The following is a 16,770-nucleotide window of genomic DNA, read 5'->3' as shown; positions in this document are numbered from 1 at the left end:
CACCAGGATTCAGTATTTTAATGTTGTTTACAGATGATTAGTAGAATAATAATGTGATCAAGATAAAGATTTTAATTCCTTTTAAAGCGTTTTTATTGGTAAATCTTGTAAACAGTTGGAAAACGAGCTGCTTTTGCCGGAACTGCTTTCAGATGATCAATCTGTTGCTAGTAGCAACCGCTCCACGTCCCCTTCCACCATTTTGTCTGGACAAAATGTCTGAAAACTAACTTCCTTTTCTATCATTTAATATTAGACCACATTATTCAATAACTCATTGACACACATCAGTGAGAGCTTAATGATTTAAATATATTTATTTTAACCGGCGTCACGATCAGGTAAGAAACACCAGTGACAATATTCATGTACAATAAAGTAAAGTAAACAAAAAAAAAAAAAAGAAAGAAAGAAAGAAAGAAAGCAGTCCACTGTATTTAACCGTTCAGCCTGCTGGGAGCTTGCTTATCTCACTGCAGCTGTGCACCTTCATGCAGGTGAGGTCAGTGTCATGTTCCTGTCATTCCAGTGTCCTTGTTTGTGTGTCCTCTGTGTTTTCATGGTGTCTTTCGCCTCTTTTTCCTCCTGTCTTTTTTCCCTCCACACCTGCCCTGCATCTCCCTCATTGGCACTTCCCTCCTCTCTGTGTTTTTCCAGCTCATCTGTTCAGTCTCTGTCCCTGCTGTTCTGTTTCCCTACGTCTGTTCTGTGTCTGTCATCAGTCTTCACCTCACGTTCGACCTGAGTTCGCTGCCCGAGTCCTCCTGATTTCCTGCTTTGTTCTTAGTTTAGTTTTTTTTTTTTTTTTTGCTTGTGGATTATTCCTGTATGTGTTGTGGACTCTAGAGTTCATCTTTATTTCATTAAAGCTTCACTTTTTTTCAGTTACCGACCAGCCTCTGTGAAACTCTAACAGGCAGACTGTACACTCATTATAACAGCTACGTTTTCATTGGTAGAAACAAGTATTCAGAGCTTTTAAGTAAAAGTATCACTGTAAAAATACTGTGGCGTAAACGACAATGCAGCCCAGAAGAAGTCGCCTGATGGCACTGCAGCAGATACTTCTGTATCTCTGGTCAGGTGGCAGCAGAGTGAACAGACTGTGGCTGTGGAGAGTTTTGTCTTTTAGTTTTTTTTCTTCGGGTTCTGTGTAGACGCCTCGCTTCCTCGTTGTCACTGATGCTCGTCAGATGGGCTCCAGTGATCACCTGGGTGGTTTTAATCACCCGCTGCAGAGCTTCCTGTCCTGAGTCGTGATGAACCGTGCCAGTTTGTGAGGTTTCCAGTCAGGATGCTAACAAATGTTCCGTAAGGGTGGTGAAGTGTGGTGACCACGAGAGGTTCTCTGTCATACTGATTCCCAGGATCCTCTAACATTTCACCTGCTCCCCTGATGTAGACAGCGGTGTGCGTCTTTGCCACCTTCTCTCTAAAAAAAACAATCATCTCCTTGGTTTTACTGACGTTGAGCAGTAGATCGTTCTGTGAACCACTCTGCAAGTATGTTCTATAGGTCTGAATGCTGATGCTGGATATGAGGAAGCTAATTTCAGTTTGTACACTCAGCTGCATTATATCTCACAAGACAATGACTTGACGTAAACTAAATCTTTAGTCGCAGCTGCTAAAGCTTCCAAAACCAATGAAGTAGAGCAGAGAGTGTAATATTCACCATTAAAATGACTCGATTTAAAGCTATGAAGTGGCAGAAAATGATCAAAGTTATGATTTTACATATGAATTATAATATAAAATGATGCTAGAAGTGTTTCAAAAGTTACGGAGACACATGACAGGCTGTTTCTTCGTTCATACGTGACCATGTCTGCAATAAATCACGTCCTACAGCTGCTATAAATAGAACCGACCGCCCTCGTACAGATTTGTCATCTCTCGAAACTGCTTTTGTTTTCAGTCTTCGGTTCTTGTTTTCTGGAGCCGGTGACATTTCAACAGGCTGCATTTCAGTGAAGCCGTTGACTCGGAGACAGAAGGTCACCACGGTTAGAGACACACGGGGGGATTTATGTGTCAAACCTCTTCTCTGCTGTCCACGTGTCAGAGAGCGGCGAAACAGAAAAGGTTGAACTCTTCCAGACTGGAGAAAACATGTAGTTTCTTCTAGTTTCCTGTCCCGATAGTTGACTCAGAGTGAGAGGCTGGAGGACGTCGATAGTTGAGTCATCTCTCAGAGCGGGAGGGTTTAACGGTGACTTGTCGAGGTCTCTGGACCTCCTGTGGGCAGCCAGAGATGGAGGATGAGACGCTTTTTGTTAATTTTTTTTCTGAAATAACTGAAATCTTTGGGCCAAGAATCATGTGAAAATGAGTAGAGAGTAAAATCAAGACATTTTGTTACAAAACAAACCAAAGTTTCAGCGTGTCTAATGGATTGTGTGCACAATTATCTGATGTTTTTCTTCTTATTTTGGTGATTACAGTTTTTTTTAAATCCATTTCCATTAAAAGCATATTTCAGTGAAAAGGACTCTTGAGGCGCTCGACGATGGTGTGTACTTCCATCAGCTGGTGGCAGTGTCGTCTCATAATCTGCTCTGAACTTCCTGTTTGACACGACACACAAACATAAAAATCCCCTTTTTTTTCAATCAAATAGGGAGACATGTTACAGGAAACACACTGATTTACAGTCAGTCATTCATTCGACAGGCACTGAAAATATAAATGCAAGCATTTTGTTATATTCAATCAAAAGGAATTAACAGGATCAAATAGATTTAACATGCAGCATTTGATCAGCTGCAGCAGTCAGATTGTTCAGTTTCATTATCAGATGCAGACGGATGAAAACATTCTCCACGCTGGATGTTTTCTGTGAGAAACATCCTGACAGCCGATGATAAATGACGTGCTGCCTCCCCGGAGGATGATGAGCAGAGCATCAGCCCTCTTCATCCTCTCCTCCTCTTGAAATTTATGCAAAACACACGTTCTGCTCGCTGCTGAGCAGAGATGTACTGCATGTTAGTGTCTGTCAGGGCTTTTTATATTAATGTGTCTGGCGGTTTCATCTTTTCTGCGATCATTCGCGTATTTCTCTGTTTATGCTCTCTGTGGCCAAAAGTAAACGGACACCTTGACAGCACACCAGTATTCGATTGTTGGATGTCTAACCTGCAACCGGACAAAGTGAGCTCGCTGGGCTGGGAGATTATTTTTAATTTTATTTGTAAAAGTTGAATTTTTCGATTAATATTATCATAAATGATTTTGGCAGGGTAGATCAGAGGCCAACCTGGACGTGATGATGTCTTTACGTCAGCTCTGTACCTTGAACATCACACAAATTTGTGTTGTCAGTGTCGTGACATCAGCATTTTAACTCAAAGAACTGTTTTGCCAAAGACCAGCCTCACCACAGAGCAGCTTAGCAATGTAAATGCTGTTGTGAGACATCTTTACAAGACAGCCTGCAGGCCTGAAGACCATAAAGATGAAAAACTGGAACAAGACTTTATATCTCCCAGTAATCGTCACATAGGGGTTTTAATTCTCCTTCTCTTAATGGAATTCTGTTAGCCGACTGACTTCCTCCGTTAAAAATGAGATTTGCATCGGTACGGTGATGTGTGCAATGAACGAGCAAATCATTACTACCGTGATAACAAAGTGTCCCTGACCGGGAAGCTGAGTCAGAGCACATTGTGTTGGTGGATGTGAGGCCGGAGGAGTAAGTGACTCTGGCAGCTGCTACATCTCACTAACTCCCCAACCCCGGGTCCAATTTATTCAGCCAGGTTGAGGATTAGACGCTGTAACATCACAAGCTCTTCCTTTAGGCCTCTTAGCTTCAGCCCTTTCATCTCTCGTGTCCTGCTCCCCCCGCCAGCCCCCTTTTGTGCTCCACCCTCAGTGTGTTCCCTCTCTTCCCATCCGTCCTCCACCATCCTCCTTGATTTTCCCCATCTCTGTTTTGTGGCTGTCAGCGAGATGAGAGGAAAAAAGCGGAGCAGGAAGCGAGAGCTCTCTGCGGGGACTCGGCTTCTTGGCGTGATAAAATAGCTGTGATCTTTTTCCTGCAGAATCAACACTGTGTTTGTGTTTCCCTCCTATCTACACTTACACCCGTGGCATTCTTCTGCTTTTATTGATGCTGTATTGCCTTTTTTTTCATTTTGGGGTTTTGCGGGGTGTGAAATGCCAAATGAAAGAATTGGACCCTGTGCACTCTTTCAGCCCCGCTGTTATCCTATCAGAAAATTATAAGAAATGTGTTCCAGGTGTCCCGTCCGTGTGTCAGAGGCATCTTCAAGCAGCACAGTAATGGGCGTGCAAGTAAAAGGAAGTCGGATAAACGGAAAGGGAGGAAATTGAAATATTACAGACGAGAGTGCAAGCAAACAGGATGATTACCACTGTGCTCGCCAACCCATTCACACATCCCTCCTCATCCCCGCAGTGATCTGGGGTTCGGGTAATGGTGTCTCTCGCCGCCACTGAGCGGAGGCAGTGACATTAAAGGCGGCAGCGACTGGTAATGAATCGTTAAAAGAGAAAATTTGGAGCTTTAGTGATCCGCTTCCATACCAACTGTCTTAGCTGTGGGGATTGGATTGTCTCCATGTTTGGTGGGGGGGTGGGGAGGGGACGGTGGGGATGGGTGTAATGGGATTTGAGGAAGTGCTTCTGGGTGGAACTTGAACACACACACACACACACACACACACACACACACACACACACACACACACAATACATATGACAAAACCTCTGAGTGTGCGCGCGCTTGTTTTTAAGCTAATCTTCAAAGCTTTCACATTTTCCAGAAATCCATCGTGACGGACAGAGAGCAGCGAGCCTGAGCAAATTTTTAAATTTATTTTTTTAGTATTTTTCGATCGGTTCTCGACCCCCTTCTGTTGTCTTTTCCCGACGCCTTTTTTTTTTTTTGTCCTGCACATGTACACACAAACAGTCGAGGATGGGAGACGAGCCGCTGCCATGTTGCCATGACAACCAGGCGTTTGCAAAAGTCAGCGTGATGCCAACTCTCATCCAGGATCACATATGGGCTCGTGCATGTGTGTGTGTGTGTGTGTGTGTGTGTGTTGGGTGGGGGGAGAAAAAGGAAAAAAAAAAAAAAAAGAGAGAGAGAAAGAGACAAAGACGCCTGGCAGAAGCAAACAAGCACACATGCCGTACAGTGTATGAGCATGCATGTGTGCGAAGCTGATATTACTTTTATATTGCACCAGTTCCTCCATGTTGTTTACACGCCGCGATGCAATAAACAGAAAATTAGGAAGGAGCGAAATGGGGGAAAAAAAAAACAACCAAGCGACGCAGAGATAACCGCAGAGAGACAGATGACGACGATAAGAGAAATTGGATTTGGGTTAAAGATAGCAAACCGTTATCACTGAACGCTAACATCAAAGGCCTCGTTGGCGGGGGGGAAACCATGGAACTTTAGAAAAAAAAAAAAAAAAAAGTTTAATTTCACAAGTAATCTTCCAGCCTGCGGCTCATGGGTAAAACAAAAACTCTGTGAAGTAGATGAATTTAACTAATCTCTCTCGCACAGCTTCAGGGGATCACAGAGGCGCAGGGATAGAAAATTGCACTAGCGCCGAGTTCGGTTGTTAGATTTATGAAACAGAGACATCTCACCCCGCTAATGGGCCGAGCACAGAAGGTGGTCTGTCCCTGCCCTCAAACACAAAAGGAAAAATGTGCTTTTGACCAGGAAAATTAGCCCGAGAGGATGAAAGGTCTTTGCACTCACAGGTTGACTGACAGCTGTCTCCTGCCCAGATGTTTCCTGCTGTGTGGATGAGAAGGGGAGTGGTTGATGTTGCATCAAAACACAGTGCTGATACAGCAAGACAAGAAGGATGATGGATGGTGTGTGTGTGAGTGTGTGTGAGTGTGTGTGAGAGGACTGTGAACTCCAGTTTCATAAAAGCAATCCAGGTTAGAGCTAAAATGATGAGTCGATCAATCAACGGAATTTTAATCTGCATCTAATTTGAAGAGTTATTCACTGATTAAGTCATTTTCAGAAATACTCTGTGGGTGACAACGTTGGTCGGTCCAGCAGTTTGCTCCAGACTCTCTCAACAACTACTGGATTGATTGCTATGAAATCTGTCCAGACATTTGTCGTTCCCAGAGGATGAATCCTACTGACTTTCGAGATATCCCCATGTTTCACCTGGTGCCACCAGCAGGACGAAGGTTTGACTTACACAGTCAAGTAGCTTGATGCCTATCAAGACTTTCCAGGTGATACAAAACCAGCAACAACAACAAGTCCGATCAGTGGAGGCTCCTTCTTGCTACCCGCAGGACTCAAAGGATCTGCTGCCAACACCCTGGTAGTCTGGTATCACAGGACATCCCAAGAGTGGAGTCTACATGGATCAGACATTTTCTGGTCTGATTTGGATCCGGTGAATTCGGAGGACAGTTCAGCAGCTTAAGCTCTTTGTCAAGGTCTTTGGTTTGGTTGTGTGGTGCGTGGATGGTCAGGACTCAGGGTTTCCCAGCAGAACAGTGCATCGTAACTCAGATCACTGTCCTTTCAGTGTTGATGCGTTTCAGTGTATAAGAACTTCGGTGATCCATTTCATTTTCATCTTTTCGATCATTGCCATTCCCATCAGCCTCAGCTCTACTTACCACAGTCATCCATTCGTTTCCTGCCAGATATCCCTGTCCAGGTCATGATGGCAGCAAGGTAGGCAAGGTAGTCCAGATGATCCTCTCCCCAGCAAGGTTTTCCAGCTCCTCCTGGGCAGGGGATCCAGGATGAGAAATATATTCTCTCCAGATGTTCTGGATCTATCTCGGGCTCACCTACAGGCCAGGTGTGCTTGGAAAACTTTCAGAAGAAGCTACCCAGAGAGTATCTTCATCAGATGCTGGAATCACCTCACGTTTGGCTTGAAGGAGCAGCATTCCTCTGCTGAGCTCGCTGCAGATATCTGAGCACCTCAGGGTGAGCCCAGTTACTTGGAAACTAATTTTGTGTATCGTCTCATTCTTTCTGTCACCCGCAGCGTTTGATCATCGGTGAGAGCTGGAATGTAGGACGACCGGTAAAACGAAAGCTTTGCCCTCAGGCTCCGCTCCCTCTTCATCAAGATGTCCCAGTACAATGGCTAGATTGTGGCTGGTACCACAACAATCTGCAATCTCAAGCTAAATTTGATCCTCACTCGGGCAGCAACTCAAGCCACAATCTACCATTGTTTTTTTGTCAGAGAACCATGGCTTCAGACTTGGAGGCGCAGATTCTCATCCCACATGCTTCATATTTGGTTGAAAACCAGCTGGTTTCTTGCCGAAGGTCAAGGTCCGATGGAACCAAAAGAACTGCATCATCTGCAAAGAACAGAGAAGTGATTCCCCAAACGAGAAACTCTCAAGACCTCTGCTGGGAATATGGGCGAGTTTTTTGAGTTCAAGAGTTCATTCAGATGCACTTTCCACCTTTTGACAATATCCCCCAGTCAGGGTTAAGAGTTCTCCTCCCTTGCTGAACATAGCCTGAACCAAGCTGAACCAAGCTGTTATTCCCTTCGGAGTTGTCGGATGGTTTGCGATCATTTCCGCTAACCAAAATTTCTTCTTCATAGCCTACTTGAACTCCCTCCAGGTTTTTGCTTTGGTGACCATCAAAGATGCAGTCGCTCTGGTCCTCCGCTACCTGTCAGCTTGACGGGCTCTTAGGAAGCTTTTAGAATAACTTTTGGATATGCATGAGCGCTGGCTCGTGTATCCTGTTCGGAGCGTTGGTCATGCACGTCCTCAGAAATTAAGGCTCCGCTTGCATGCAATATGCACATGAATGGCAGGAGCAGTGAAGGGCCAGTATGAGGATGAGACGGGGTTGATCAGGAGTCAAGCAAGCAAGTCATCTTGTTATCCCTGCTTCTGCTAACGTTTGCCATCTAGTGGTATCCGCCGGTGACATACGTAGTATATAGGCAAGTATGTGAACAACTATGTTCTCCATGCAGCCAGCGTGTGAGACAGTATCCAGTTCTAGCTTCTCAAATACGAGGATCTGTTGCTTTTACTTCGTCTTCTATTGTAGTAAACTGGATGCATTTGGGTTTTAGAATGATGGCCATGTAAAACAAGCATTGTCATGGCCCTTTTTCATGATTTTATTCCATTTTATAGACCAAATGTTCAAGAATATAATCAGCAGAGTGATCAGTAAAAAGAAAAAATACTTGGCTGTAGTCCTAATTCGTTTCATTTCTCTCTTTCTGAGTGTCTTTGCTACACACACCCTCACTAGATGTGGGTGTGATTGCATTTATATTGGATCTGATAAGAAACACACACGCAATCTGGAAAACGCTGAGCTGACCACTTCTCCCCAGCAGCACAGTCCAATTGCTGAGTGAAGACAAAACATCCTGGCAGCCGGCTCTGTTTTTTTTATTTTTTTTTATTTGCACTGATCTGAAATGCCTCTTCTTGGATCAGCTTCAAATGCAACATTTCGGGGGCAAAGCATGCGGGCACTTTTGTCAACAGCCATAATCAAAATGCATGTGTCTCTGGAAGAGTTTTGTCACCATCAGCCAGAATCTTTGCAGAGCGGATTTTTTTTTTTATTTCGCAGCCAGTTTCTGTTTTGGATGTGCTCCTCACAAAGCTGATTATGTTTTAGCAGTTTTACAAACAACAGCTGCAAAAAAATAAAAAAAATAAATAAAAAAAATTGGTCAAGTGGGAACATTTATTATTACTGAACACAGACAACTTTTCCCTGATAAACAGCCAATCTGGCCTCTTGCAGCTTATTTGTGTACGATATATTTATATTTATTTGACAGCTTTAGTTCTCGTTGTCATATATCGCTCATCGACTATTCCTACATTTAATGTTTTGATGATGCTGGTGGAGAGTGTTTCTCCATTGATTTGTCACCTGTCTGTGCATTAGAAGAAGCAGTTTGACAGAGAGATTCGGATTTGGTTTCTATCGATGTGGAAAGAAATGCATTTCCTTGCGACAGACACTAGGGGCGTTATCCGTATATTTACGGATACACGGACATCGGTCACATTCGTACGTGGAAACTAGGCGTTAGCGTTAGTAACACATCATGTTTTGGCTTAAAATACCTGGTTTCCTCGCTACAAACACCACAGCAGATGGTCCGACTTCCTGCCAAAAATATCTTTCTTTTGTCTCCAGAAAAACAGCCAGAAATTGTCCTAAGTCTCCTTAAAAATATCCTCTCGTTTCACACTTACAAACGTTGAAACCGAGACTTGAACTGGAGTCACTCAGCTCAGCTTTGTCGCCTGTAACTTGGCCACCGTCCCCTCCACCCCCCGACAGGGAAGTCACATATATACATGTTGTTTTAATGTGATATGACACCTTTTGTGGAAACTGTTGTGTCCTGCAAAGAGAACCTATGAAATGTTACCCACCTGAATGTGCATTTTTCAAAGAGAATGATAAATCAGCCAAAAACACGCAAGACAAGTGCATACATGGTGCACATTTCCACACATCTGAGTCTGTAGCCTATTTGTGCCTTTTGATTACATTAGATTATGTCGCTTTTCCACCCAAATTAGCGGATCCACGCACGTTTTTAAGCGCAGCTCAACCTGCAAAAAATGGGCTGTGTCTGAAACATGTCGTTGTACGTTTTGCTGAAACAGCTGTATAAAAAGAGAAAACAACAGTAGACCGCACAAGACCACATCCCAAATTCTTCCTTTATTTACGTGCCACCTCTGGATGTTGATAATATGTCATCACTTTCGTTCAAGTTCACAGCTTGTCTTTTTAGATCGAAGCCAAGCCGAGGTGTTAAAAACCCCGTGTCTACTGAACCGGGTGTAAATATTGAGTGTACACATGGCCACTGCACACAAAACCCAAACTTAGTGGGTTTCAGTGGGACCAGTGGAAAAGGAGTATTTGGGGAGTCTTTATTGTCGCCGAGGGGCAATTTGGTTTGAAACAGTAGTCGGCGAAAAGTCTCGGGTATCTGTTTGATTTGGCACCGCCAGGGAAAGTAAACCTCCTCCCTGATGGCAGGATGGAGTGCAGGTGAATTTACTGACATTCATTCATCAGCTGAAGAGGTCACAATTGTCCGCAGAGCCCCAGAGCTAAATATACAACATGACCCACAGAGATAAATGTGCAGCAAAAACACAAGTCACATTCAAACAATTCATCAATGATGAATCACACAGCTGACACACACACACACACACACACACACACAGAGAGAGAGAGAGAGAGAGAGAGAGAGAGAGAGAGAGAGAGAGAGAGAGAGAGAGAGAGAGAGAGTGGTGGCATTAGGTTTTTTTTGCAGAGCTCAACACTATTTCAACCAGAATCGGATCGGTGTGTGTGTGTGTGTGTGTGTGTGTGTGAGCGTCTGTGTGCGTTAATAGTGCCGCACCCTGTCCTCTGTGCGTAAAAACCTCCCACGTACATCATCACACACCACGTTTCTTCTCCCAGCAGCGGGACGAGGAGAGGAGAGAAGAGAGGAAGAGGAGAGCGGTTCACCTCGCCGACAGGTTCGGGCTCAGAGATGGGAGAGGAGCGGCCGCTGCTCAGGCTATGACACGGACACACCGGGCGGGAAGGATGGCTCTCACCAGCCGGGAAATGTTGTGCTTGATCGGAACCGCCTGCCTCTGGCTGCCGTTGTTCGCGGAGGTACGTGAAGCCTACACCTCTCTGATGATGATGATGATGATGATGATGATGATTTTGCAATGTGGCCTGTTTTTTTTTTGTTTTTTTTCCCCTCTTTTCTCTCTTGAGTCACGGTTTGATGACCTGAGCTAGACTGGACGCACAATCCTTAAATCGGGTCCATAATTTATGATTGATTTGTGTCGTGCATGTTTCCCTCCGCTCCGTTGATGCGTTCAGGGTGCACCTCCAACAAAAGCAGGTGCATAAAGAGAAAAGGAAGAAGGGGCATTGAAACACCTCATAATCCGCCTTTTTTGTGCCAATTAAAGGCGCCATCAAAGCGCATTGTCCAATTAGGCGGGACAGCATGTTGTCCCTCACACATGCAGGCTCTCAATCACAACCCCTCCACCCTCCTCTTCCTCCTCCTCCTCCCTCCTCCAGCCCCCCCTCGGCGGGGGTATCATGAGAGGAGCCCGTCGGTGGCTCCTGTGCCCCCGCGGTGATGTGGGACCGAGCCGTGCCGGGCTGCTGGAGCCTGTCACAGCAGCTCAGTCAACACGCAGACAGACTGAAAGTGAGGCAGGTTGTTGTCGTCAGCTGTGGGTCAGAGAGGACCTCAGCTGGAACCCCTGAATTCCATCAATTAATACTAAATCAATCCATTAATCATTAGATCCACACACACTCCTCTCCTCCTCCTGTGTTGTACCACAGTAAGTGTGTGTTGTGCTAATGTGCAGCAGATGAGCTGTGTAGCCGCTGTAGAAGTCATTAGTGGAGCACAGTGATGTGCAGGATTTAATTAGAGCTGCTAACACTGGAAGCAGCCGTGCATGTAGCACAAATAGCACACTGCAGATGAGTTTCAGCTCTTTTTTTTTTTCTTTTGTTCATTTCAACTTCATTAGACAAATCTTTTTCATCGGGAGGAGACCGAGCGGAGGCCGAGTGGAGCTACGGTACAGAGAGCAACCAAACCCCTTAAAGATCGTCTGTAGCATGCAAACTCTGCTTCACTCTCGATCATGTGTGATGTATTTTCTGAAATAAGAAGTTTTCAGTTTGCTTCCACTGAATAATCCCTGGTTCTTGAAGTGGTTCTGGTAAAAGCCTCATTCACGCTGTCTCGTCAAGGCGGGAATATCGCGCCGATGCTCTGCCCGTCATCGTCTCTGTGAAAGTTACTGAGGTGTAATGAGGCGACAGTTTCGTTCCACCTCTGATCTTCCAGCGGAGGTACTAACAGCCGCAACAGAGGATGACGTTCCGAAGGCGTTCGCAGTCTGACAGCTAATCAGATCCTTTGCACATGAACTAAAGAGAAATGTCAGCCCTCAGAGCAAAGTTACAAGACCAAACAACAGGGATGTGGTAGCAGGTCGCGTCTCCTGCATGTAACGTGAGAAGGAAAACAAACTTCCACCCGCCCGAAAAACAGCGAGAGGCGGGCGGCTCCAGCAGTTGGCTGGTGATGACTGAAAGAGGAAAAGCTGCCGTGACCCGATCAGCCCCGTCGACCGAGGCTTCAGTGATCAATGTTCTGCGGGAGTGAGAGCCAGACACAGTCCACTATTTACTGATGGTGATTATACGATGTCATTTAGAGCAAAAGACGTATTTTTGTCGCTCTCCGTGATGCATGGTCCAGGATCCCAATCACAACACTTTATTACCGCATCCGTATGATTGCAAACAGTTTGTTTTTATAGATTTTTAGGTCTCAACGTAATGACTTGTACCGTCACTCCTCTTCTGGTTCCGCAGTGCTGGCGTTCTGTGTGAAATGACTCGATGGAGCGGTGTTGTGCCGGCGCTGCTCGGTTCAGTGGTAACAAACAAAGGCAGCATAGAGGCGAGCCTTCGTTCCTGCGATATTACTGAATCTCTGTGTGAAATGGTTGTAAAGATCCTTGGAAATCCTGGTGCTACAGGATCCAGCCCATGTTTCCTCGGATCAAAGTGTCAGAATACGACACCCACACGTCGGTTCCCATTCAAGTTTTTGGGCTATTTTTGGTTCCAACCAGATACGACGTGTATGTCTTGGGTTCAAAACCAGCTGATATTTTGGTGAGGGTATGCTTTTGACAGGGAAACGTAGCTTCTTGGGTCCGCCAGCGTCATGAGAAGATGTTGGTTTATCCCACAAAAAGTGTAACTCACAGCACCTGGTTTAATATCAGGGAAAGATACGAGACTTGACCATTATTAAAGAGTCAAAAGAGACACATTTAGATTTGTAATTATGTCAGAAACTGGTAAAACAGTTAGTTGTGTAGAGATGAGCTCTAGGAGAAAGAGTTGACACCTCAGAGTTCAGACTCAACACACCAGAAATGATGGCGGCAACATTTTAGAATCAGTAGATTGAACTTTTCTACAGACTTCAGTTGTTCAGACAGAACTGACCTATGAGGACAAGCACAGTCCAACAAGCTCAACATGGAGGAAACTGTCGTAGCTACTAAAACACAGGTTGAGCCCGACTGACACGCCTGATGGCGGATAAAATTGGCTGATGTTGGCCTGTGACAGATATCGTATCGTCCTGTATGTTCTCGATATAAAAACATGTTATGGGTTTGAGGAACACGGTGCAGAAAACGCTGTCTTACATTTTACATTTTGCCCCCTGATGTCGGCATCGGCCCCGAAAACTGCCCAGCGGTCGCGCTCTATTTAATTCTGTAAGTCTATAATGGAGACGTGAAAGGCAGATAGGAACGGTGCCGGGCTGCCCTCATTTTTCGTGGGGAGATTTTGTGCCCGGTGGCAGACAAAGAGCACAGCGAAAGCTAGTTTTGTGGGGAAACAATCAAAAGGCGGATGGTGTCATTGTTATTCAGCCATTACATTGTGCCATCGGCAAAAAACAACAACAACAACAACAAAAAAATGTGTCCATCAAATAACAAACAGAATCGATGTTCCAGCCTCTAAAAATGAGAAACTCTTTTTTCTGGGGGGGGTTTTGTACTGACGGTTGGACAAAACCAGCAGTTTTGTTACATGAAATTGGGCTTTATGAAATAATGATGGACGCTGGACGGTGATTAAGTGAATATGAAGCAGGATGATGACTGTAATCTTTAGTCACCTGCAGCTCAGACACAGAGGAGACGGTCTGCAGACAGGAGCAGCTGCTGCTAATGCATTTGCTTTAATTTAGTGTTTAAATTACTGTTATTATCAGAAAGTGTGAGTGGATTTTAATTCAACAACCAGTTTGAAGTTAACACACATTTTTTGTTTTTTTATCATTCAGGACTAAAAGCTCTGACTGGAAACATCATTTCAGAGCTGTTGTTCTGTTCATCGCTGCATCTTTATTTCCTCTGTTTGTTCCAACGTCCTGCTCTGTTCAGTGTGTGTGTGTGTGTGTGTGTGTGTGTGTGTGTGTTTATGTTTGTTTGGATGCAGTGGACGCAGCTGCAGGAGCGTCATAACTGATTAGCGCCGTAATCGAGCCGTGTGATTGATATGAATGGAGATATCAGCACCCGTGTTCACTACCACAGGTCACCTGTTCCTGCTCTAATATCATTAGGATGAGCTGAGACCTCTGGGAGGTGTGTGTGTGTGTGTGTGTGTGTGTGTTGGAGAGAGACAACTGAAGATCAGATCTCACCTGTGTGAAGGTGAAATGTGTTGTATTTCACTGCCCTCACTACAGTTATTCTTCCACAGCGGAAGCACTGTGTGTGTGTGTGTGTGTCTGTTACGTATATGCGCGTGCGTGTGTGTGTTACGTACACGTGTGCATCCTCCCCTCTCCTGCACGGTGCCCCACTGTGGCGAGGTGTGACCTGATTTCTGAGAATGAAACAGACACTCTGTCAGATGCCATCTGAAGCTGTCTGCTACTATCTGTGTGTGTGTGTGTGTGTGTGTGTGTGTGTGTGTGTGTGTGGGGTAGTGTTTGCTCCGAGCTCTCACACCTGGGCGGGTTCCACCTGGTATATTTTCTCCCTTTTGACTGGTGAGGCCCGCTGTTACTAAATGAACTCATCCAGAAAATGTGTAAATTGTCAGAAAACTCCTCCGTTCTTGTTGCGATCTCGTCTCGTGTTTGTGTGTTTTCTGGCTCTGACCTGAGAGTGTTTCATATTCAGAGAGCGAACGCAGCCAAGGTTGAACCCTGCGATACAGAATGTTCCACTTTTTTTTTCTTTATTGCGCCGTTCGGACGAGAATGAGTCAGCTTCATCCTTTTAAGTGGCCGTCAAACTTGTGGGCTGACTCCGAGCTGTTTTCATCTAAATGTGTTTGCGGTTACGCAACGCGCTCGAGGAGACCGGTCATTGTTTTCAAACACTGAAAATAACATATGATCACGTTATTGATGAGTGGACGGCGTGTGGACGTCGGAGTAATGACATGTGGGACGTTGCTCCGAAACCGGTTTGACTGCAGTAGCACTGAGCGGCCTGAAAACTCGCCAACACGTCAGAGAACGCTCAGACGGGCGATAAAGAAACGATATTGTCAAAAGTTAAGGCCGTTTGTGTCAAACATGTGATGTCTACAGCAAGAAACTGACACCCAGTAATAAGAAAAAAACATATAAAATATACAAAAACATATTTTTTTGAACAAACACTGTTTAGTTTGGTTAAGGGAGAAACTAAAAACTGGTGTGTTCACCTCATGGATCAGGAGCTATGAGCCAGATGGATGAAGAAACAGATTTTTTTACACTTTGTAATGTCCTGCATGCTAAATCAATGGCCCATTTCCATATTGATACGTCCTTCAATCAACTATTTTGATTGGTTTTTGGATTCCAGCTTCCTAAATGTGAATATCTTCTGGTTTCTTTATTCCTCTGTGACTGTAAACTGAATGACTTTTGGTCTGAGGACAAATCAAGACGTTTGAGGACGTTTGAAACACTGAGTGATATTTTTCACCATTTTCCGTCATTTAACCGACCACTGATCGGAGAATAACAATGACTATAATCATCGGCTGCAGCTCTGCTCAGCATAAAGACTGTTAATGGGGGGAGAAACAGCTGTCCTGGCTCTGTTGAAATGCAATTAGCGCCTCCAAAGCACATGAATGAATGAACACGCTCTTTTGTTTAATCCACATCACAAACTCTAAAGTTTAAAATCAACGCGCTGCGTGTTAGGAGGGGCTCTCGTGCTCCACTTACTTTACAGACTCCAAGAAAAATCGAAGCAGATCTGTTTATTTCCCAAAATGTCAAACCATGTTTTCAAGCGATGAGGCAAAAAATCCTGAAAATCTGTGACAGTGATTCACGAATACAAACTAGATCTACAAATGTGTTTTTGAGAATTGGTGAATGAATGTCGGTGGAGTGACGCGTGGACAGTTTTTGTGTGTGTCATCCATACGTTTAATTTGTGCATCGTGAAACATCTCTTGATTAAAATCTGCTGGGATATACTCTCTGATTCACAGACCAAAGTAAAAGAAGTCGACCTCGTAACGCTGATGTTCAGTCTCACTGTTAATCTTCCTATATTGCCTTGAATTCTGAGGTTGTTAACGTCTCTCCCCTCGTCTCGTCTGCAGGTGGTGGCGGAGGACAGTTACTTAAACGAGGTGCAGAACTCAGGTAAGTGGGAGGTGATGCTCCTGTCTCCACACCATAAATCAATCTCCTCCTCCTCCCCCTCCTCCTCCTCCATCTCTTCCCTTTTCTGCTTCTATCTTTTCCCTCCAGTTTAACCCACATTCTGTGCTCAGACGCTCATGATTCCCCTCCGTCTCTTTTTATCATCCCCGCTCCCACACTCACTTACAGTCTTACCTCTCCTCTTCCTCCCTCCGGCCCTCGCACCCCTCCGCTTCTTTTTAATTTTCCCCGAGAGGAGGCCGTGATGGGGGGGTGGGGCGAGGAACTCCTCCTCCTCCTCCTCCTCAGGCTCATTTTCCAGTGTTGAAATGTCGCTGCTTTTACAGACGGACTGGCGAAAATCACACGCAAATACAAACACACATGGATCGCACAGAAGCCACCACAAAGCTCTCAGAATATCACCGTTACCGTCGATTTTTATGACCAGAATTTGGAAAATGTCGCACAAAATGCTCATCTGTGGCCGCGTTTTCCCTCCTGCTACCCTTTTTTT

At 44.9% G+C, this 16,770-nt stretch overlaps 1 protein-coding gene across 2 annotated transcripts in view; it reads left to right on the top strand.

Annotated features, from left to right (window-relative positions):
- The first annotated feature begins 448 nt into the window (after positions 1-448).
- The window catches only part of LOC119009963 (neurotrypsin-like), a 37,667-nt gene continuing 21,345 nt past the window's right edge, over positions 449-16,770 (top strand). Inside the window, exons 1-3 of one of the 2 annotated variants that reach the window (XM_037081729.1) lie at positions 449-497; positions 10,481-10,681; positions 16,211-16,253. In XM_037081729.1, coding sequence (XP_036937624.1) covers positions 492-497; positions 10,481-10,681; positions 16,211-16,253 — 250 coding nt within the window. In that variant the 5' untranslated portion in view covers positions 449-491. The remainder of the gene's footprint in view (positions 498-10,480; positions 10,682-16,210; positions 16,254-16,770) is intronic. The other variant, XM_037081730.1, reaches the window with a different exon arrangement.

The sequence above is a fragment of the Acanthopagrus latus genome, chromosome 20, assembly GCF_904848185.1.
Source record: "Acanthopagrus latus isolate v.2019 chromosome 20, fAcaLat1.1, whole genome shotgun sequence".
NCBI classification, from domain to species: Eukaryota; Metazoa; Chordata; class Actinopteri; order Spariformes; family Sparidae; genus Acanthopagrus; species Acanthopagrus latus.
The sequence above is the reverse complement of the archived record's forward strand: the minus strand, read 5'-3'. Positions and strand labels throughout refer to the sequence as shown.